This window comes from Gavia stellata, chromosome 1 (assembly GCF_030936135.1).
Source record: "Gavia stellata isolate bGavSte3 chromosome 1, bGavSte3.hap2, whole genome shotgun sequence".
Lineage (NCBI taxonomy): Eukaryota > Metazoa > Chordata > Aves > Gaviiformes > Gaviidae > Gavia > Gavia stellata.
This window is the reverse complement of record NC_082594.1, coordinates 133,131,854-133,153,834: the sequence shown is the minus strand read 5'-3', so window position 1 is coordinate 133,153,834 and position 21,981 is coordinate 133,131,854. Positions and strand designations below refer to the sequence as shown.

Genomic DNA, 21,981 nt, shown 5'->3' with positions numbered 1-21,981 from the left:
AAGTATTCGATCTCTAGCATTCATTATGAGTACCTTTTCCAAAGTGTTGTCTCTGTAGTATTGTACTGTATCTGTGGAATGAGTAGATAACATTGTTATCCATTAGCAGAAACCATGTCACTATACAAAGGTTTGTATTCTTGCGACATTGGTTGGTTGGTTGGTTTTATAAGCAGCTGTTGAATGCTTCTGGTCACTTGGAGTGACTGTCCACAGCATTAATGAAATCTTGCATGGCCTTTTAAGCAATAGACTTGCTCTGCTTTATATAAACTGGTTTTCTTTCCTGAACTGGTAGTGCTACTGGCATGTTCATTCCATTACATAAAACCTTCAACATTGTACTTTTGCTTAATACCTTTGTCTAACTCAACAGTGTGCCATCCCTGCAGACCTCATCCCTGCATCCCTAGGCTCAACAGCACATTGTTGGTAGACTTCAAAGCACCATGTAAAAATAAATGTTTGTTTATTTTTAACACAACCATGTTTATTTAAAAATAATTTTTTTTACCAAATACCAGACAAACTCGTCTTCATTCACAGCTTTGTCTAGCTTTCCATATGATTTGCAATTTGGCTAGAGATTAATCTACCTGAATTCTCTTAGGCCTACCCTTGTGGGGTAAATATGTTTTTACACTGCAGGGGTAAAGTCTGTATCCTCTACAGATTTCCTTTTAGCATCACATAGACTGCAGGCATTATCGTTATCTGTTCGTTTTCACTATTGTGACTAGCAGCAAGGTCATCATCCCACTTGATGTCGGACTCTAGTACTGAATGAAGAAAAAGAACCGTTCTCCAGGGTTTACCTTGACAAGTGGAATGAATGTGCCATTAGTTCTAAGCTTTGACAAAAGCCTGAGAAGGGGTTTGATGCAAGAAAAAATGGGTGAGATAAAATGACTTGTAAGAAAATAAAGATGTTCACTTTCAGTTCAGCATACTCAAATTTGAAATAAACAAAGGAAGATCCCTGAAAGTGGTAAATTTTGATTGAATGACTATGCAGTGGGTTGGATGAGAACTTCCCATTCATAGTACTCCTAGTTTCAGTACAGGTGCGCTTGCCAAGAAATGTGAAAATTATATTCTACATCTGTGGCTGTTAGCAGAGCCTTAAACTAAATGAAAGGTATATAATTCATAAAGTGGACAAAATCTTACTTACTTTTTTGTCCATGGGAACATAGGGACAGATGTTTCCATATGAGAATAATTTGACTTTCTGCTTGGATAAAGGCCTGAAGGAAAAGGCAGTTGTTCTTTTCTTACCATCATCCATCATATGCAAAATTACAATCTCTTCTTCTCCGTTCCTTTCCTTATGGCAATGTGTCACACACTGAATGTTGTCATTTTCTGAGTGTTGGGAAAGAAGAGTTATTGAAGAGAGAGTTATTGAAGTCCCTTTTATGGCCCTGTTCCAGGACTTACCACTCTTATCACAGTATATGTGGAGGATACTCTGCAGCCAAGAAGACTTCTGACAGAGAAGATGAAGTAATATAACAGGCGTAAAGCTGATGGGACTCCACAAATGTTATTGGCTGTTGTGTCTGGACTGCAACTGTAACCTTTGCAGCTTTGTTAAGATTTGCATACCTGCAGTCCCACAGTATAGATCACAAATTCTACAATGGGCTTTGAAAACCCAAAGCAAAGGGAATTGAACACAAATGAGAAGAAGGTTAGATAAGCAAACTACTCTGTTTTTCTAAGTTGTTTATGTGTTAAGAAAGATGCATCAATGGCCACTCAGCACCTATGTGTGTTAGAAACTTTTCCAAATAATTGTTATTGGAGGTGGAAGCCTGTAAGTACAGTAAGTAATAACCAGTGGGCTAATTCTGCAGCTTCTGGTGTGGTGTTCCATTTTGGAACATGCATTAGATACCCTAATTTCATATTAACACCTCTATACAATATTCTTCTCTTATACATTTTTCTTTTTTTATATAGCTTTTTGCTATCCACAATCCTTTGGATTGTTCTGCTTGTGGTAATCACTAGAACAGTTCTTCTCTTGAGTGTATCCCTTGTGTCTTTTGACATCAAACAGTCATCTGCGGTCTATCTGAAAGTTTCCCATTCCCTGTAAATGCTCTTTATTGTGAAGTTAACTAGCCAAATGTCAGTCCACAAATGAACTTTCACCTGATCTTGTTAGTCCATAAAGTCTAAAAGAGCTGTATCTATTTATACAGAAAACCAGCTTTAGAAAACTTACAGAAAACTTACATAAAAATTGTAAAAGCTTTATCCTAGCACTTCAATGTAAGATCCAAGCACCTTCTGTAAGGTAATTCAGCACAGCATCTTTGCCAAACCTAGAATGTGCAGTACTCCCATATTGTTAATAAGTTATTATTTTTTCATTTTCTTTCCCTGTAGGATGGATTTCCATCCTTGTTTCAGCTTTTTGCATAGGCATGTTCCTATGCATTTGCAGATTAAATCTGACTAAATTAAGAGGCTTTTATCCATTACTGGGAAGTTTCCAGATCTACAGGAAAACAATAGGACTGCTGATCTGAGTGCCTGCTTCTAATCGTGATGCAAAATCAGCCATGGTAGTTTATATCACTTTAAGCAATGAACATGTTGAAGGCAGCATAAAAAAATCAATTTTTTGTGGCTGTGTTGGGTGGGGAGAAGGAGGTGTGGATAATATCTGTAACTGTTATGGCTATTTCCAAACAGATCACATGACTGTGCTCTTTGGCTTCTCCAATGCTAAAGCCCTTTGAGTGAGTAATGAGAAGACATTTATTTCAGGTGGCCAAAGCTGTCTCTGGACTCGTTCTCTTTCATCTGCCAGTGAATCAATTTAAGCAACTATCGTATAGAATGAAATAAACCGGTTTGAAATTGCAACTTTAACAATACATGCTCCATAAAGCAACAAAACCAGTAGTGGCTACTCTATGTAATAACTTCTCCCTACAGCAGCAGCACGAGGTAAATGTAAATAAGATTGCATTGTTTCTGGAATCTGAATTAATGAGTTTCCTGCTTTTGCCTCTCTCATTTTCCTCCTCTTAGCCTGTCCCCTTGGTTTCTTTAAAGTGTCTGTGGGAGATGACCCCTGCCATCTATGCCCTGCCCACAGCCACGCTCCACTGCCAGGTTCCAGTGAATGTGTGTGTCAGAACCGCTATTATCGGTCTGCTTCGGACAATTCTGATGCTCCCTGCACTGGTAAGTATTTGGATGGAGTATTTGAAAGCAAGAAGGGCAGTTAATGAGATGGAATGTGACTGAATGATTCAGGAGAGTTGCAATTCACCTCTTCTCATGATCTCTGAAATAACCCAAAACTTCCCTTTGCTCCTCCAGTTGAATACAGGGTATATCCACTCACTGAATGTAGATGAGAAGGCAGAAGTGTTCCCTCATGCTTTTTACAATGTCGATACATTGGTGAAACTGTGTTTTGGGAATACTGGAGTGTTGCAATACTAGATGCTCAGAAATGAAAAAATGTCAAATTGTAGATGGCCCATGCAACCTTAAATAAGTCCATTGCAAGTATGCATAAGGTGCCAATTTTGATGAGAGAATAATATACTAATTTCTCATGAAATGCTAAATTAATTTCATACACGGCGTAAACATTGTTCGTTGAAGGAGTTAACCAGTATTTTCTTCCCTTTATCATTGAAAGTGTGAAGACCATATTTACTGCACAGAATTCGAATTCTGCAATTAATCTTTTCATTGGCTTCTCTGTGGTTCTTACCAGTTATGACTTTTCACAGTCATTGATTATGACTGTTAATAGGTCAAGAAAGAATAATTAGATGCAGAAAATGAAATAGGGTTAGTGATTAGCACTCAAAAGTATAGTTTAACTAATATATCAAACATCACCCTTGAACTTTGTGGAAGTGACAGGGAAAAAATTAACTTCCTAAAGCATCTTGCAAACACTTTATGGCTCTGAAGTTAAATACTCAGAAATTAGGAAATGTGATTGTGGGTTTTTTCTGTAATCCCTTGCTTCCTTACTGCACAGAATCCATCTTCAGCAGCATCAAGCAATCTTTACTTCACAGTGATTATTTTTCCTGAGCAGTTGTCTATCCTTTGCATTGAATGATATAAGAATCCTCAGGGAAAACTAGTATGTGATCGTGCAATTAAATACTATACCACAATGCAAATGCTGAGTGGCCCAGTGAAGATGACAAAAAAAAAAAAAAATTCTGACATTTCCTGATGTATAAATGCTTTATCTTGTCAGTAATAAATTTTTTAAACAGTCTTCTGTGTGCAATTTTCCAGCATAATTGATTTTTTTAACAACACTGGAAATGTGAGTCCCCAGGGAAATATAGCTATTGGAAATACTCAAATGCTCCAGCAATGAACTAGATTGCAGCTAGAGAGATCCCCCACAAAGACCTCATCCACCGGTACTAATAGGGGGTGTCATCCTCTGTATTGATCAGCTTTAGACAGAGGGCTTTGCCCATAGTTTTCATCGATATTTGTTGACTATAGAGTAATGGTGAGAATGAGGATTCTTGGATTTCATTACAGCCTTTGGAGGGAAATGTTCTGTAATCATGTTTCCCTTGCCCCTCCCTGTTACTGAGCTCAGCCTCTCTGTCCCTGCCCTTCCAGTCTTGCTTTGTGTCTATGCCCAGATTTAGCAGTGCAACACTGCTGCTTATTTTTACCTGTCTGAGCTTTTCACTTTCTAGCTCCAGTGTCTTGTCCCATTCTCATCCCCATGCCATCTCACCCTCTGCCTTTTCCTCCTTCTCTTCACTGTCTCTGTGCCAGCAGGGGAAGTGTTGGATGCACAGAATGAGTAGTTTTTCAGCTGTCAGAGTTTACTCCTGATACCATTCAGGAATCTGGCTGGCAGCAGGAATAATCATAGGGAAAGCGGTGTTCAGTTCCTGCAATAGATGGAGCAGGCTAACTGAAGTCTGAGAGAGTTCAGAGATATTAGGTAGCAAAGGAGAGAATTAGAGGTCTCAGTAGAGAAAAATCTTTACTAAGCTTGTGCAAAATTTAAAGTGTCAAAGGCTTAGAATTTCCCTACACACTGGCTGTTCTTTTTGGGAAAAGTAAAAGTCACACCCTTGACACAAAGACCCTTCTTGTTAATTTTGTTCTTCTAAAATGTGATAGTACAGTTGCTCCTTCATGTATGTAAGTGTATGTTTGATGCAGCAACGAATACATTTTTCTTAGCCTTGTTCAGAGAAACAACTAGAGAAGAGTAAGAATGAGAAGAAAAAGCAACTTGTTCTTCTGGTCTTTTCCCCCTGCTTTGTCTTTTCCCCTCCTTCCACCTCTCTCACATTCTTTCATGGGATTTTGATCTTTCATTCTGTCTTCTAGGCATTCCCTCTGCTCCCCGTGACCTTAGCTATGAAATTGTTGGCTCCAACGTGCTCCTGACCTGGCGCCTTCCCAAGGACCTGGGTGGCCGCAAGGACGTTTTCTTCAATGTCATCTGCAAAGTATGCCCAGCAGGGTCCTCAGGACCATGTGTGCGCTGTGGGGACAGTGTACAATTTGAACCACGCCAGGTGGGCCTGACAGAAAGTCGTGTGCAAGTCTCCAACCTCTTGGCCCGTGTGCAGTACACCTTCGAGATCCAGGCTGTCAACTTGGTGACTGAATTGAGTTCAGAAGCACCCCACTATGCCACCATCAATGTCAGCACCAGCCAGTCAGGTGAGGAGACCCCTGCACCTGAGTCCCAAAATTTCTACTTCTGTCTCTCATTTGATTTGCTTTTATCTTTTGAATCCTGGAGCTTTGTCTTCTTACTTGTGTATTGTGCCTTTTTTTATCTTGCCCTGCTTGTTCCATGATTTCACTTTCGCCCTTCTCATTCCTGCTTTCTCTGAATGGGCTTTCCTTTCTTCCCTCTTGTATATGGGGAAGAGTTGTTGGGGCAGAAGCTGCCCTGGAGAAGATGGAAATGGGAGATGTAATTCTGTGGGTCAGACAAAGCATGTTGCTTCATTGTGCAAGACAGAGTACATGATCAGGGTATGCCAGGGTTTTTGTGAGCATCAGCTTGCCACGGCAGCTCTTAGAGAGAATGTCTTCATTTCCTCTTCACCTTTTCTATCTCCTGCTCTTCACCATTTTGTCTTCTTATATTTCAATCAGTCTTTCTAGCATTTTTCACCTGTTCACTTTTCTGTTTTGTCTTTCCATGTTTTGAGATACTCTGTTTTTCCATCCTTTCTTGTTCCTATACACCACCTTGCATTCTCCTCATTTCAGTTCATATTCTAGTGCACTTTAAGTGGTAGTGTTTCATCAAATCTGTTGACCTTTGCCTTGCTGCATATCAAAGTAAGGAAGTGGAAAACAGAGAGACACATAGGCACTGTTTAAAGATGAAGATACAGTTAAAGATACAGATAGGCGCTGTATGACAAGAAAGAATGTATACAATGATATTTACTCATCACCTAAATATGCATGACCCTGAGATAGCATGTGTTAATACTGTGTAGTCCTGTGGGTCATAAAAGGATATGAAAACTAGAGTTTTGACAATTCCTGGAGAGGTGTTAAATGGACTTCTGACAAAGGATCCAGAAGCAGAATCACCATTCCTATTTTACTGAAGTTGCTTTGGGTTCTTCCACATGTCATGTATTTTCTTCTGCCTTGCTTTTGCCTTTTCAACCTTGCTGTTCTGATAAGTGGTCTTGCAATATTATTCTCCTCTCAATAGGAAACAAAGTTTTGGGTTTTTTTTGCCTTTTGCATGGTAGAAATACTAAAATACAGTTGTACAGTTCTATCAAAGGTGGTGTGATCCTTGTAACTAGGAAGTAAACTGCAGGGATGACTGAGCTAAAATACTAATGGCTTGTGTGGGCAGTCAAAAGAAGGGGAGAGATTAAAGAGTTGAAGAGTGGGTCAGACTGATGGATATCGTACAGAAGGCTTATATATATGAAGGAAAATGGAAAACGGCATCAAGCAAATTCTGATTTTCTGTAAATATCAAATAGAAGGACTGGAGCTGGAGAGCACCACATGCATACAGGCGTACAGTTCTGCTAAATGTCAACAACAAGAGACTGGGCATATATTGTTCTTTACAAGCATGTATAAGCTGGTATGGAGAGGAATTGTACACAGCTCATTTAAGAGGATATTATGAGGAGTAATGTGTTGAGGAGGAGAAAGAGGGGGAACAATTTGAGCTGAGTGACAGAAAATGTCTGTAAACATTTAGAGATGTGTAAATGTTAAACTCAAACAAATCCCCAATGAGATTCCACAGTGTAGTTCTGGAAACCCCTGCAAAACCAGGCTTCAGTAAAGCTCAGGAGAAATGCTGCAAGATCAGATGTGGCATCATGATCTTGGTTAAAGCACATCTTTTCATTTCTGCTTCTATGCTATGGAAAGGAAGGGAATATATGTACACCCCAAGTAATTTCTTACTGTTAGCAGATGCCAGGGGTTTGACAACATCTTTTTCTTCCCTTTGAAATGTTACCTGACAGGCATTGGGTAGCAGAGCATGTATAGGCTACCCGGTCCCCTTAAGAGGCTGGCTGCAAGTCGGTGATCAGGTTTTGTTTACAGTAAACGACATGGCTGAGTAGTTTGTATGGTAATTGCAGGCAGTTCCTTTGGCTTCTGCTGGAGACAGGTGGGTGTTCTATTAACATCCTAAAGAATTCTCTTTCTCCATGCTTCTCACCTCAGCCTTCTTCGTCTATATCTGAGGTAAGGTAATGGAGTAGCTGCTTCCTTCGCCTGCCTGGAATCACCAAACCTACCCTCCTCTTTTGCTTCTGTTCGACTTTTCTGACCACTCTGTTCCTCCAGGTGTCTCTTGGTGTCTCTGGGTGTGTTGGGTGTCTCTCTCTAAGGTGCCTCTCTTGTGCACTGAAGCAGTTTCAGGGGAGGCCAACTTTCTTAAACAGCAATGTGTGCTGAATGGCTTCTTTTTGTGTTTGGGGTCTTTTTTTCCTTGCTCTTCCTTAAGATCATTAGGAGTGAGCTTGAGATGAGCTGACCTCGATGCATAGTGACAGCTCCCACTAACAAGGCCCTGCTTCCTCCATCACGTGACCTGTCTCATCCATACGCCCTCCCTTCGATCCCTTCAGCAGCTTTTCACTTTAGCATGCCTTATTGTTGTTGTTGTGATATTGTAACAATTATTATTACTATTATTATTATACAAGCAGAGATGGACATTTCAGGATCTTATGTTCTGGAAGAGACAAGGAAGGGACAGGAAGGCATGAAGGGTATAAAAGCAGCAAACTGGAGAAAGATAAGCTTTCAGAATAAATGGCCGTAGCAAACATTTCCTCTCCATTGAATTAAAGGTGACCAAAGAAAGACACTCCAGCCCTGGCAGTTTCTGAATATACTGCTTACTCATACACTAGTCGGACTTCTCTCACTTCTTCCAGTTGCTGATTCAAAAAATCCTCCTCCTCACCCTCTGCCCCTTTGTTAGAGGTATCTCAGGCAATATTCTGTGTTGCAACAGTTCTACTTTTCTTTTTCCCCTGATACCTATTTGATCTTCATCTTTGTCTCCAAAACACTGCATCTAAGAGTTTGCTTACCCCTAACAGTCTGCTAAGCCCTGCTTCGAAGTGTGATAGGATCCTTTGGTTACACAATCACATTTTTCTGCGGTAGCCTGATTATGATGTTCCTACTCTTCAGTGACTATGTGTTTGAAGACAGAATAAGAAGGGCTGGCACTGAAAAACTTCCTTTAATATAGTAAGACAACCTTCTATAGCAAAAGCATCTGAAACCTGTTTGGATAGTAATACTATGACATGCAAATATGATATGCAAGTTACCAGAAGGAAAAACTGTCTAGATGAGACAAGAGAGAAGGGAATTGCCCTCAGCTCAGGTTGGAAGTGCTGAGGGTGAATGCCTAAAGAAAGATGTTGGGAGGCTGTTCCAGATAGCATGAACTTCATGAGGAAAGGCTATTACATAATTGTAGTGGAGTTATGCTTCTTCACAGAGGGGAACCTGACAGAAAGAAAGCAAAGAACTTAAAATCCAACCATATTATTAAAAAAAAAAAAAAAAAAAGTATCTGACTAAAATTTTAATGATTATTTTAACATCTTCAAATGTACTTATCAGGGTAAACAAATATCTCTTCTCACGTCTCAGGACAGAAGTCAGGTTTTCATTTAAAAGGCTTGTGAAATAAATTTCTTTGTGCACAGCTGTAACTACCTGTCCATTTTTTTCCTACACCTTCCACTGAAGCATGTAGTAATGTCTGTTGCCTACACACTACTGAACTTACTCATTCAGGCAGTTGTTACATTCCTAGAAAAAAGAGGAAGAGATAAAGACAGCAGAGACTCAAATGGAGCAAATCTATGCAGACTTTTCAAAGCAAGTAGATTTTTTTGTAACTGAATCCAGACATTATGAGAGCTAATGGAGATATGTGAGGATAAAGGTTATGTGACCAGGCTGACTTGTACCTGTGAAAAGCTGTGTAGCAGCCTTCTGCATCAGTTGGATTCAGTGCAGTGGGACCTGGCAATGCCAAAAATCCGTAGAACTGCAGAAATGAAAGCTAGAGAGTCTGAAGGCTTGTGTAAGAGGCAGAATGGGGACAAGGACAGTTATGGGTAGTGCCAGGAAATTTAAGAGGACCTGACAGAAGATTTTCAGGTGAAATGGTGTGAGAAGAGGAAAAGAATTAAATGCCATGTATGATTATGAGATTATGAAGGGAAATGGATGAGTTGCTTGAAGATGTTTGCTTTTCCAAAGAGAGGCAAAAGACTCCAGTAGACTTAGTTGGCAAGAGCAGGGGCACAGGCAAGGCATTTTCTTGATCAAAACAGGAAAGGAATAAAAAGAGGCCTGTCAAAAGCTACATGCTACTGTGTTTTGCCAGGCTAAAATCAGCAGGTAAAGCAAGTGGAGTGTGAGCTCTGTGTTCATTGTCCTCTGAATGAACTACATGAATTTTCAAAGTAACAAGATGTTTGTTTATTTACGATCTAATTGCCAACCCTGAGCACTTTCCAAAGGTCCCTAAGAATTTAACTGTATTGTTTTCTTCTTACATAGGAACAACAAAAATACTCTTAAGGTCTAATTTTTCCATTAGTGACATTTATCAACTTTGCCATCTTCAGTGGATTTGCCCGGTTATGAGTGGGACTTAATAAAAATTTCTGTGGTCACTCCACAAAAAGAAACTATTCCAGTTTCTCTCTTTACTATGCCCTATTTCTGCAGCATGAGCAGAGAATGAATGTGCTTGTTTTCACATTTCAGGTTTCAGCAACTGTTTAAATGAAGACAGAAGCTTTTTGAGCAAGTAGAATTAGGAGGTGCACAGTAAAACATGGCACCTTGTGGCATAAAGGATTTTTTCCTGTTTATTAGGCATGAGTAGAACCTATACACAAAAAGTAGTAACGATAGAGGTAAGGGAAGTGAAAATAACTAACTAATTTGCCATTCTAGAGCAGTCTTCATCCACAGGAAGTAAAGTACAAGGCTGTGACAGAAGGCAACCCAAGATACTTTTAAAGGATTTTCAGGTATTTAAAGAAAGGGTCAGAACTAAATTGAAGTCTGTAGAAAAGACATAGGACATTTTCAAAACAAAGATAAGATATTGAACACATAAAGAAGGGAATTGCACGCTGTATTCAGACTGATCTTCCTTGAAGATGATATGTGGGATGTGTGGAACAAAGCTAGGGTCTTCATGCCATTTGCTTAGAATATGAGGATAATAGGATACCCGAAGAGGTAATGAAGGAGAAACAAGAATGTGAGAGTGGTAGATTTGGGGCTAGACTTAGAGAATATAGAGGCATATTAGAGAACATTAGAGGCATAGCTGAAGTTGATCAAACCGTGTGAAATATAATGAGAGAGACACTGGATGCTTTCAGAAGCTTATGGGGTGAGACAGAAGGGGAAGAAAACCCATAAATAACTAGAAAGAACACACAGGCCCTGGCAGGGGTTAGTCTGAATCCCAGTTAAGTGATGACCTGTGAGCCAGTGGTCTGAACTCCTGTTGTAGTCCATGGATGTCTAGTCAGTACTCCTGAGTAAGTGATTCAGCTGTCTGGTCAGAATCAGAAAAAGGCTAAATTTGAAAGAGACCTCTGGGGGACATCTTCTCCAACCCCCTTGCCCAAGCAGGGTCACCTCAAGCAGGTTGCCCATGACCATGTCCAGAACACTTTTGAATACCTCCAAGACTGGAGACTCCACAACCACTCTGGCTAACCTGCTCCAGTGCTTGGTCACCTTCATGGCAAAAAGTGTTTCCTTGTGAAACCTTGTGCGTTTCAGTTTGTGCCCATTGCAGTGGACACTGCCTGTCACTGGGGACCACTGAAAAGAGCCTGTCTCTGTCCTCTTTGCCTCCTCCCTTCAAGTATTTGTGCACATTGAGGAGATCCCTGCAAGCCTTCTCTTCTCCAGGCTAAACAATGCCAGCTTTCTCAGTCTCTCCTCATATGAGAGTGTATCCAGAACTGGACACAGGACTCCAAGTGTGGCCTCACCAGAGCTGAGTAGAGGGGGGAAAGCTCGCCTCCCTCGACCTACTGGCAACATTCCTCCTAATGCAGCCCAGGATACCGTTGGCCTTCTTTGCAGAGAGGGCACATTGCTGGCTCCTGTTCGACTTCGTGTCTACCAGGATCCCCAGGACACTTTCTGCAAAGCTGCTTTCCAGGTGGTCAGACCCCAGTAGATACTAGTTCAAGGGATTATTCCTTCCCAGATGCAGGACTCTGCACTTCACCTTGTTGAACTTCATGAGGTTCCAGTCAGCCCATTTCTCCAGCCTGCCGAGGTCCCTCTGGATGGCAGCGCAACCCGGTGTTGCAGCAGCCTCTCCTCCCAGTTTTGTGTCATCAGCAAACTTGCTGAGGGTGCGCTCTGCCCCATCATCCATGTCATTAATGAAGATGTTGAACAGTATTGGACCCAGTATTGACCCCTGGGGTACACTACTAGGTGCTGGCCTCCATCTCGACTTGATTCCACTGGTCACCACCCTCTGGGCGCAGTTGTTCAGGCAGTTTTCAGTTAACCTCACTGTCTGCTCCTCCGGCCCGTACTTCATCAGGTTGTCCATGAGGATATTATGGGAGACAGTGCTTAAAGCCCATACTATGTTCTCCCTGAGGATATTATGGGAGACAGTGTTGAAAGCCTTACTGAGGTCAAGGTGGTCAATATCCACTGCTCTCCCCTCATCTACCAAGCCAGTAATTTCATTGTAGAAGGTTGGACAAGCCTGAGTTCCCGTCTGAGAATCCATGCTGGCTACTCACAATTACCTTCTTGTCCTTCATGTGCCTGGAAGAGGTTTCCAGGATTAGTTTTTCCATCACCTTCCCAGGGATTGAGGTGAGGCTGAGCTGCCTGCCTTTCCCTGGGTCCTTCTTCTTGCCCTTCTTGGAGGCAGGAGTGACATTTGCTTTCCTGTAGTGCTCAGGCACCTCTCACGCTCACCATAATCATTCAAAGATTGTCAAGAGTGGCCTCAGAATAACTAGCCAGCTCTCTCATGGGTGCATCCTATGAGGGCCCATGGAATTATGTAGGTCCAGTTTGCCTAAATATTCTCTCACTTGATCTTCTACCAAGAAGAAGATCTTCCTTGCTCCAGACTTCCCCTGGGTCTCTGGGACCTAAAGGCGGGTCTTGCTAGGAAAGACTGATGTGAAGATGGTGTCCTGTGTCACCAGGTCCCCTGCGCCACCCAGCAGTGGGCCCACATTTTCTCCATTCTTCGTTTAGCCACTTAAGTACTTAGAGAAGCCCTTCTTGCTTTTGACATCCCTTGCCAGATGCGATTCCAGGTAGGCTTTGGCTTTCCTAATCATGTCTCTGCATGCTCGGACAGTGCCTCTGTGTTCCTCCCAGGTTACCCGTCCTTGCCTCTGCCTTCTGTGTACTTCCTTTTTATGTTTGAGTTTAGCTAGGAGCCTCTTGTTCAAATATGCAGGCCTCCTGACATTCTTGCCTGAATTCCTGCTTGTTGGTGTGGACCGCTTTTGCACCTGGAGGAGGTAATCCTTGCACATTAACTGGCTTTTTTGGGGCCACTCTTCCCTCCAGGGCCTTATCCCATGGGACGACTCCAAGCAGATCCCCAAAGGGGATCCCCCAAAGGGGATCCCATCTGTTCTCCTGAAGTCCAGTGTTGTGAGCTTGCTTTTTGCCCTGCTCACTCCTCTCAGGATCTTTAAACTCCACCATCTCATGGTCATCACAGCCAAGGCTGCCTTCAGCCGTCACATCACCAGTGAGCCCTTCCTTGTTTGTGAGGTCCAGCAGGGCACCTCCCCTCATTGCCTCCTCTAGTGCTTGGGTCAGGATGTAGGCACTGATGCTTTCCCGGAACTTCGTGGATTGTTTATGCCCTGCTGTGTTGCTCCTTTCACAGATAATAGGGTGGTTGAAGTCCCCCTTGAGGATCAGTGCCTCTGAATGTGAGGCCACTTAGAGTTGTCAGCTCTCAGCTCCATTCAGTTTTTCACATGTAAGCATCTGAGGCCATCTGAGACACCCTGGTGTAGCCAAGACATCTACTCAGGGCTAGCAGATATGACACAGTAACAGTAGAAGACCCTGTACCTACTGGAATGCCATCTGGATGACAGAGGGAATGGATACCAGGGACCTCTCAGTCGTATTGGCAACTGAATTGCTCCTTAGTTGTTTGCTTTAGAGTGAGCCAAATTGCTCATTTAGGTTCCACTGATTGTATTAACTGGGGATGGGATTCAGCTGCCTATCAATCATGGGTACCTGCATGGAATATGGACTGAATGTCACATGCCAGAGATGTTCATGGTCTTCCCTGCGTGAGTGGGGATCACCATGTACTCTTATACTAGTCTGTACTTCCTTCACATTCCTTCCTTACCTAGTCTTAGGTAGATTTTTAGGCTTGCAGGCACGTGTTGCTGGTCTGAGCAGATACGACCATCAAGGACACCAGCTTTATTAGAAAACAGCAGAAATTTATCAAGCATTAGTAACTCAGAGAATGCAGCACTTTCAAGGTACTCAAAATATCTTAAATCCACCCCTGTGCTACCAGGAAAAAATTTGTCCTGCCATGTAGAAAAGTTGCAACTGACAGCCCACAAAAAATAGAATCTGGGAGCTGTATTTAACTGGTGTTTGGACTGCTTTACAGCTTTAATTAGGTTTTATATAGGCAAGAATTTTCCATAAATTTGCTATTTTATAAATAGTATACAAAAAGCAGTCATTTTTCAGTCTTCCTTAGAGGTCTGATCTCACAACATGTTGTTTGCACTCAGTGAATGAATAGAATAGCATAGCATAGCATAGCATAGCATAGCATAGCATAGCATAGCATAGCATAGAATAGAATAGAATAGTTCCCTTGCAAGGGACCTACAATGATCATCTAGTCCAACTGCCCAGATTGGACTGAATCAGGCCCTGTGATTTCAGCTGTCATTAGACACAGACCTAGGATGCCTCCATTTATAAACCCCATGTGAAAAGAGCAAAATTAATAAAAGTGACAAATCAACATAGAACTGGACACTTGTATACGTGAAACAAACTTTCAAAGGAATGTTCCATTATAAACATTTTTAATAGTTGGTATGCATACAAAGAAAAATACTTATCTAGCACTTCTGTGGCAGCAGAGGTAGAGTAGTTTGGGTATTGTCTTACGACATAAAACCTTGAACTCTTTATTTCCTAATTTATTAACACTGGGAGAGTAATTTTATCATACACTTCTGACAGGAAATATGTACTTATTCCACCCACAAATATGTTCCCATTTCACATCACCTTAGTATTAGTATTCACATCACCATAGCATGAAATTTTTCAAAAGAGAAATCTAGATATCTCTTTTATTTGAAATGGTGGGAGAGCTCCCTGGTCAGTGTTTCATAAGTTTTGTCCTTTAAAGAGAGGCAAACACATGTATCAAAATCTGAACTCTGTCTCAGAGAGGTAGATTAAAGACAATCATCTGCCTTGCGTTGATTCATAGCTATTTTTATTACTGAGCATTTTTACTGATTTAGGCTTTTGCCTTAAGTAGTATCTGCTTATTAGGTACATATCACTGAAATTACTATTTTTAATACAACAGACTGCATTATCCTGGCCATCCCCCCCGCCACCACCTGATTACCCGGAGTGATGGACATACCTGGATAATAGGGACATTCTAGAATGCTGCGGCACATGGTCAAGAGATACACACAGTGTAACTCTGGGTAAAGACTCTCCAGTGATTTTTTTCTTATGTTTCCCAATATTTCTAATTCCAGTAGTTGTAACCTGCTTCTGCATACTGCCCATCTGAGCGAGTGCCATTTATCATCATTGTTCTGGTGCAGATTTTGCTGTGCCTAAATGTACTATGCACAGTGCCAGCCCAGGTCTTTGTACTGTTGGCAAAAGATAACCTGTGATGGGTAGCTAAAAATTGATAGTGCATATTGACATCAGAATGAGTAAGTTTTAACTAAAATACAGGTGAAATGTTGCTAGTTGACTTTGAGTATTCCGTCCAGGTAGGGGAAAAATTGTGGATTGGGAAGAACTGAGAAGAGTGGGAAGAATAACTGATGGGTGTGGGAAGGAGAGGAATGAAAAGAGGTGGGAGGGCAGGAATGGAGGGGAGATTTAACTCTGATCATTCTGCAAAATCTTCATTCGAAACTAGAAGGAAGTGGGCTCTTCCCTGGCAGTGTAGCTGTGTATTTAGGTTTGCACATCTCCCTGTGTGAGCTTTATCTTCCATCAGAAGGAAGTTAACCTTTTCACAACATTAAAATGTAGCAGAATCTGTCTTGATCAAATGTTAGGTGACCAGTTACGTCCTCACATTGTCTTTTGAATGCAGTGTTCTTCATTTGTGTCCTAAATGCTAAATACGGTCTTGGTTAATTGCTGCTGTCTTCCATGCTTGCCGAAACATTGTCATTAGCAGGTGAAATAGTTGTGCAATCCTGTTTGAAAGACAAGCAATTGTAAGAAATAAAAGGAGTAAGAATGAGAGAAAGTATTGTATTGTTTATACTCCTACATTTTTGTTTAATTTACATTTTTAACTGGTTCCCACTTGCCTGAGCTGTTTGGAGCCCATTTGAATTGTGTCCTTCAGAATAATTGTATCTTGTTATTAAAAACAGTCCTTTTATCTTTTTTACAATTATGAGGGAAGAAAATGCTATTCTGCAGTTTTTGATCATTTGCCTAATGTCTCTGCTTCATTCCTCACATCAAGGAAGTTTATGTCTATTGTGTAAAACCAGTGGAGTTAGGTGGCAACTTTTCATTGGCATGCTTTTTTCTGGAAAATTTACATGTTGCTGAAAATGTTACTTCCATTAGGAAAATGAGGGTTCCCTAGCTGCCTACCTGGAGATTTCTTGGCAACATGACATTTTGCTTGCAGAGAGAAAGCAAAACTTGAGAAGCGCTTTGTGGACAGACAGCTGGCAGGCTGAAAGATCCTCTTCCAATTATCCTGAAATTTTTGCTTGGAAATCTCTTCCTGAGAAGAAATTCATATTTTTTTAGCTTTTGCACGAACTTGGTGTGTGTGTGTGTGTGTGTGTGGGGTGTATGGATAAATTAATGGATGTTTTTTGTAGAAGGAGATTTTCATTCTCCAGAAAGCTTCACGTGCAAGTGGCTTTAACAACCATTCATCTCCCTTCCTGCTCTGAGGACATTTTTAGAAAAATTAACTACTTCAGGAAAGGGCCTGCTATTAAATAGATGTTCTGTACTTCTTTTGTCTTCAGAACATGTGAATGGTGCCTCTAGGAAGACAAAAAAATGAAAAGCAAAACTACCCCAAATAGTGGCTTGGATTGTTTCTCATTGCAATCTAATTTTAGTTCAGTGAACAGTGTTTGAAATCATTAATCATATTATCTTCAAGATAATATTTTGTTTCATTCCTACCAATTTAATGAGTTTCAGGTTAGTGAGAAGTAATGGCAATTACACAAGTCTCAAAGTCTTGAACTGAACTTCAGACTTTTAGAATACCCAGTCAGAAGATTTCTAAAATTCATAGGCACAAGTCCTTGCTTGCTTTCTGGTTTAGATTCATACATCCAAAGCCCTCTTTTATGTTTGATGTCCAGATCCTTGCTTGGTACATGAAGAGCAGTTGACATTTTCCCACAGTACTTAATACCGGACACAGATATAAGCACTTAATACCATAATGGAATCAAGAGAGCTAACAGCTCCATCTGGGTGGTATGCTAGGCTGGCCTGTTCACCAAAAGACAGAAGCTTAGCAAGCTATGTAAGAACAGACAGGAAAACTGCATGTGAAACTTCCACACCTACACTTATCAGTGACCTTGAGGTGGTGGTTCCAGGCAGTAGTGCTGGTTAGAAGCCCATTCAGACTAGACTTCCATGGTTCAATAGCCCACAGAGGGACTGAGCATCTCAAATACAGTAGTAGTTTTGACATCTGGGCAACAGTCCTGACAGGGATTGGCCTGAGATTCAGGAGCTAGTCTGAACACAAGGCTGCTCTACAGAGGGATCTGGACAGGCTGGATCGATGGGTCAAGGCCAATTGTATGAGGTTCAACAAGGCTAAGTGCCGGGTCCAGCCCTTGGGTTGCCACAGGCTTGGGGAAGAGTGGCTGGAAAGCTGCCCGGCGGAAAAGGAGCTGGGGGTATTGGTCGACAGCCGACTGAATATGAGCTGGCAGTGTGCCCAGGTGGCCAACAAGGCCAACGGCATCCTGGCCTGTATCAGAAATAGTGTGGCCAGCAGGACTAGGGAAGTGATTGTCCCCCTGTACTCGGGCACTGGTGAGGCCACACCTTGAATTTCAGTTTTGGGCCCCTCACTACAAGAAAGACATTGAGGTGCTGGAGCGTGCCAAAGAAGGGCAGCGAAACTGGTGAAGGGTCTAGAGCACAAGACTTATGAGGAGCGGCTGAGGGAACTGGTGGTGTTTAGCCTGGAGAAAAAGAGGCTTGGGGAGGCCTTGTTGCTCTCTACAACTACCTGAAAGGAGGTTGTAGCATGGTGGGTGTCAGTCTCTTCTCCGAAGTAACAAGCAATAGGACAAGAGGAAATGGCCTCAAGTTGCGCCAGGGGAGGTTTAGATTGGATATTAGGAAAAATTTCTTCACCAAAAGGGTTGTCAAGCATTGGAACAGGCTGTCCAGGGAAGTGGTTGAGTTGCCATCCCTGAAGATATTAAAAGACGTGTGGATGAGGCACGCAGGGACATGGTTTAGTGGTGGACTTGGCAGTGCTAGGTTAATGGTTGGACTTGATGATCTTAAAGGTCTTTTCCAACCTAAACAATTCTATGATCTATATCAGGCTATGAAAATGAGATGCTTTCATTCTCTATGGTCTGCAATTGAACTGGGACCACTGAACTGAGGAATGCTTCAAAGTCTGTTCCTTAACCCATCAGTGTTCTCATCTGCCTACGTCTTCTGGTTTGCAACAGTGATCTGGTAGTGAAAGGCCTCCATTACTCTGATAGCCCATACTTGGTTTTTTCCCCCAGGCAAAGAATTATAATCTGGGGGGAAAGCAGAAGAGAGGTGGTGTGCTCTGCTTTTCCTGTGACCCCTAACACATTGTTTGTCCAAGCATGATCCTAGAACAAGGCATGTAAAAATTGCAAATTTGAAGATCAGAATAATGTTCCAGATACAATATAGATCATTTCATAATTCCTGTGTATGATCAGCTGGATGTGGATTTTTTCATTTTCTTTCTGTCCAAGTCATCAGTGACTGTATCTCCCAGTAGAGTAGAATTGTGCCTGGATTTCTTCTGGTTATTTTATAAAGTACTTCATAATGCAAATTAAGGGAAATAAAAGGAAGAGCTGACCTAACTTATTAGCTCATCATAATGAATATTCGATTATAATTAATTGTTAAGTTTATCCTTTTGCAATCTCTCCTTCCTCTCTTTTATTCCAGTCCCCTCTGCTGTCCCCATGATGCATCAGGTGAGTCGTACTACCAGTAGCATCACACTATCATGGCCTCAGCCAGACCAGCCTAATGGGATCATCCTGGATTACCAGCTACGCTACTTTGACAAGGTGAGCAGAAAGCGATGCAGTGCTGATTGTTGTATAGCTGTTATGCAAAAAAGAACAGGGAAATCTTCTGTCTGGGAGATGCACCCCTGGATCAGGATGGGTAAGGTGGAGAAAAATGCTTCAATTATGAGGGAAGAACAAGCCATAGCAAAACCATAATATACACTTCATCTGACATGAGTCCATCTGCATTTCCCAACTTGGAACCATCTAGGGACGATGCAGATTAAAAAAAGAGCTTGTAGCTAAGCTAAAAAGCTGTGGCTAACAAGCTAGTAAGTTTAGCACCAGCAGACACGGGTAGCAGTGGAAGGAGCTGAAGTTTTCAAATGCGTACATGGGAATTGGACTCACTGCAACATTGTCATGTGTTTGTGGAGGGAAGTCCTGTGTCCCTATTTATGCCTGGACAGACATCTCTAAGAAACTTTGAGAGGAGGAATGCACTCTTTCATTCACTAAATGACAGGTATCAGTTACCTTTTTATGTGCTGGAATTACAGGGTGGCAAATATAAAGTTGTTCTCCATTCACACCTTTCATGACTCCTAATCCAACTGATTTGAGGGGAAAAGGTATGTAAGGCTGTTCAGACAAGCTCCCATTCCATATTCTTGATCTTTCACATAAATAGTTTTGCAGGATTGTGCAGGGCTACTGTTTTTCTAGCAATAAAGGGGCCTGCTATTTGTAATAACATGGCTAGCAGCATTACAGGTATTCTTGCTCTGGATTCTCCTAGGAGAATACATGAGTTTGGAGCCAGTAGAAAGCAAAATTTCAGGACTGGCTAGGGCTTTTTTTATGGGTATGCTTAGCAAGGAACCACAGAACAAGGTAGTTTTGTCTCTCACTTTGGTTTAGGTCAGGACTGAGGGTCTTTGGCAGAACTTTGTGGGAAGTCCAGGCCTAAGGGAATGAAAAGCAGCAGTGAGGAGCAATGAGTAGTGTGAGAGGAATTCAGATCTGGAACAGCAGTTGTGGTTGGGATGCTCTGTAACAGATTTGGAGAATATTGGGCTGACATGGAACTAGCATTCCTTGATGAGGAGAGCCAGCGGTGTAGGCAAAAGTCTCACATTCCTTTTTGGTCACTGCCATTCACAGGCAGAAGATGAGGATAATTCATTCACCTTGACTAGCGAAACCAACATGGCCACCATATCAAATCTGAGCCCAGGCAAGATCTATGCCTTCCAAGTACGAGCTAGAACAGCAGTGGGCTATGGCCCATACAGTGGAAAGATGTATTTCCAGACTTTAATGGGAGGTAAGTGCTACCATTTTGTACTCAAATCTGCACATGACCACCTTTCACTTGTGTGTGTCCCTGGGTGTATTAGCTTACCCTCTGGAGGACTGCTATCAGACACTCCTACTCAACTTGTATTTCTGTATATCGTAATTTGCATATGCAGATTTGTTCACTCAAAGAAGCTTCATGCTGTCAGAGCGTATTGTTTGCACTCCCTTATCCTTTGCTACTGCCATATTCCCCAGTCCTGCTCCTTGTTGCCTCTGACTAGCAGGAGCAGACTGTGTCAGTAGAACTCTCTTTATGAGGGTGTTACAGTACATAGCACTATACACTGCTGTAGTTTGATTTCCAGCTGTCGTGGGACATCTTACAGCTGAATGCTCTGTGAAAGTCTTAAAGACAGGTGGGCACAGGACATACACACAGAAGCTTGCCTTTCAGCAGCATCACCATCCATTTATGCAGAGAGTAACATATTACTTTGTGATACTCTTTGGTCTGGATCAAAGGACTCATATATGTATGTCATCTAAAAGCTAAATGAATAGGGGACAATGAGATCAAAGCCCAAGTGTAGAGCGAGGCTATACTTAGGTGGCTAGTCAGGTGTCAGTGGAACAGGGGAAGAAGTGGATTCAGAGGGAGCACTGGCTTTTCAGAAGTAGGAAGGAAGGCACTGGAGAAGCATAGCGACTGAAGGGGTAAAGGGATAACCAAGTCAAGCATTTGTTGAACTGTAAGGACTAGCCTGGGAAGCAAAGGGTTGGTAGGGATGGAATTATGGGTGAGACCTAGTTGAGTAGAAGGGAAACTAACAGTTCCTGTCCTCTGCATTTGTGTGTGTGTATGCATGTGTCTTCCTTGCTAGGGGAGCGCTCGGAGATGGTGCAGGACCGACTGCCGCTTATCGTGGGCTCAGCACTCGGTGGTCTAGCCTTCTTGGTAATTGCTGCCATTGCCATCCTTGCCATCATCTTCAAGAGGTGAATTCCTTGACCTGCTCGTGTGCCAGTGCCTGCACTGCAGACAGTGGAACTTTCTTACCCCCGCTACATAACCCCGTCCCAAGGGAAACAGCCTGATCTACATTTATCCAGATGTCCTTGAGATGCCATTTTCTAATTAAGGAAAGATCTTGCCCCATTGCTCCTATGTGAGGAGCCTCTCCTTTGGTAAACTGCTCAAATACTTAGCTGATATTTGGCTAGTTAGCAATAAGAACACAAGGGAAGTATTTTAAAGCTAGCGCTCAAAAGGTATTTAAATGCATCACTGTAAAGAAGGGACTGTAAATTGCATTTTAGGCAAGCAAGTGGAGAATTAAACAATGTAGTGAAGAAGGTCTGGTGGAATAAGTATTTAGATCTACTGATTTAGAAGGTGCTAAATACCCTTTAACCAAGGACCAAGAGACAATAGCTTATTTGCTGAAGAATGAAAGCTGTACAACCCCAATGGTTCCATGGAACACTGACTCATAAAATATAGGTTAAAGAAAGCAAATCCCACTTCCCATTTTGGGAAGAAAAAAGGGCAGATAAGACAATGTAGAGATAATCTGTTATGGCAAAAAAGAAGGACAGAAATTTTAAAAAGAGAAAAGTA

At 41.9% G+C, this 21,981-nt stretch overlaps 1 protein-coding gene across 1 annotated transcript in view; it reads left to right on the top strand.

Moving 5' to 3' along the window:
- The window catches only part of LOC104254160 (ephrin type-B receptor 5), a 57,962-nt gene that overhangs the window by 27,745 nt on the left and 8,236 nt on the right, over positions 1-21,981 (top strand). Inside the window, exons 4-8 of the mRNA XM_059834351.1 lie at positions 3,049-3,204; positions 5,362-5,700; positions 18,994-19,118; positions 20,226-20,388; positions 21,245-21,359. Of these exons, the coding sequence (XP_059690334.1) occupies positions 3,049-3,204; positions 5,362-5,700; positions 18,994-19,118; positions 20,226-20,388; positions 21,245-21,359 (898 nt within the window). The remainder of the gene's footprint in view (positions 1-3,048; positions 3,205-5,361; positions 5,701-18,993; positions 19,119-20,225; positions 20,389-21,244; positions 21,360-21,981) is intronic.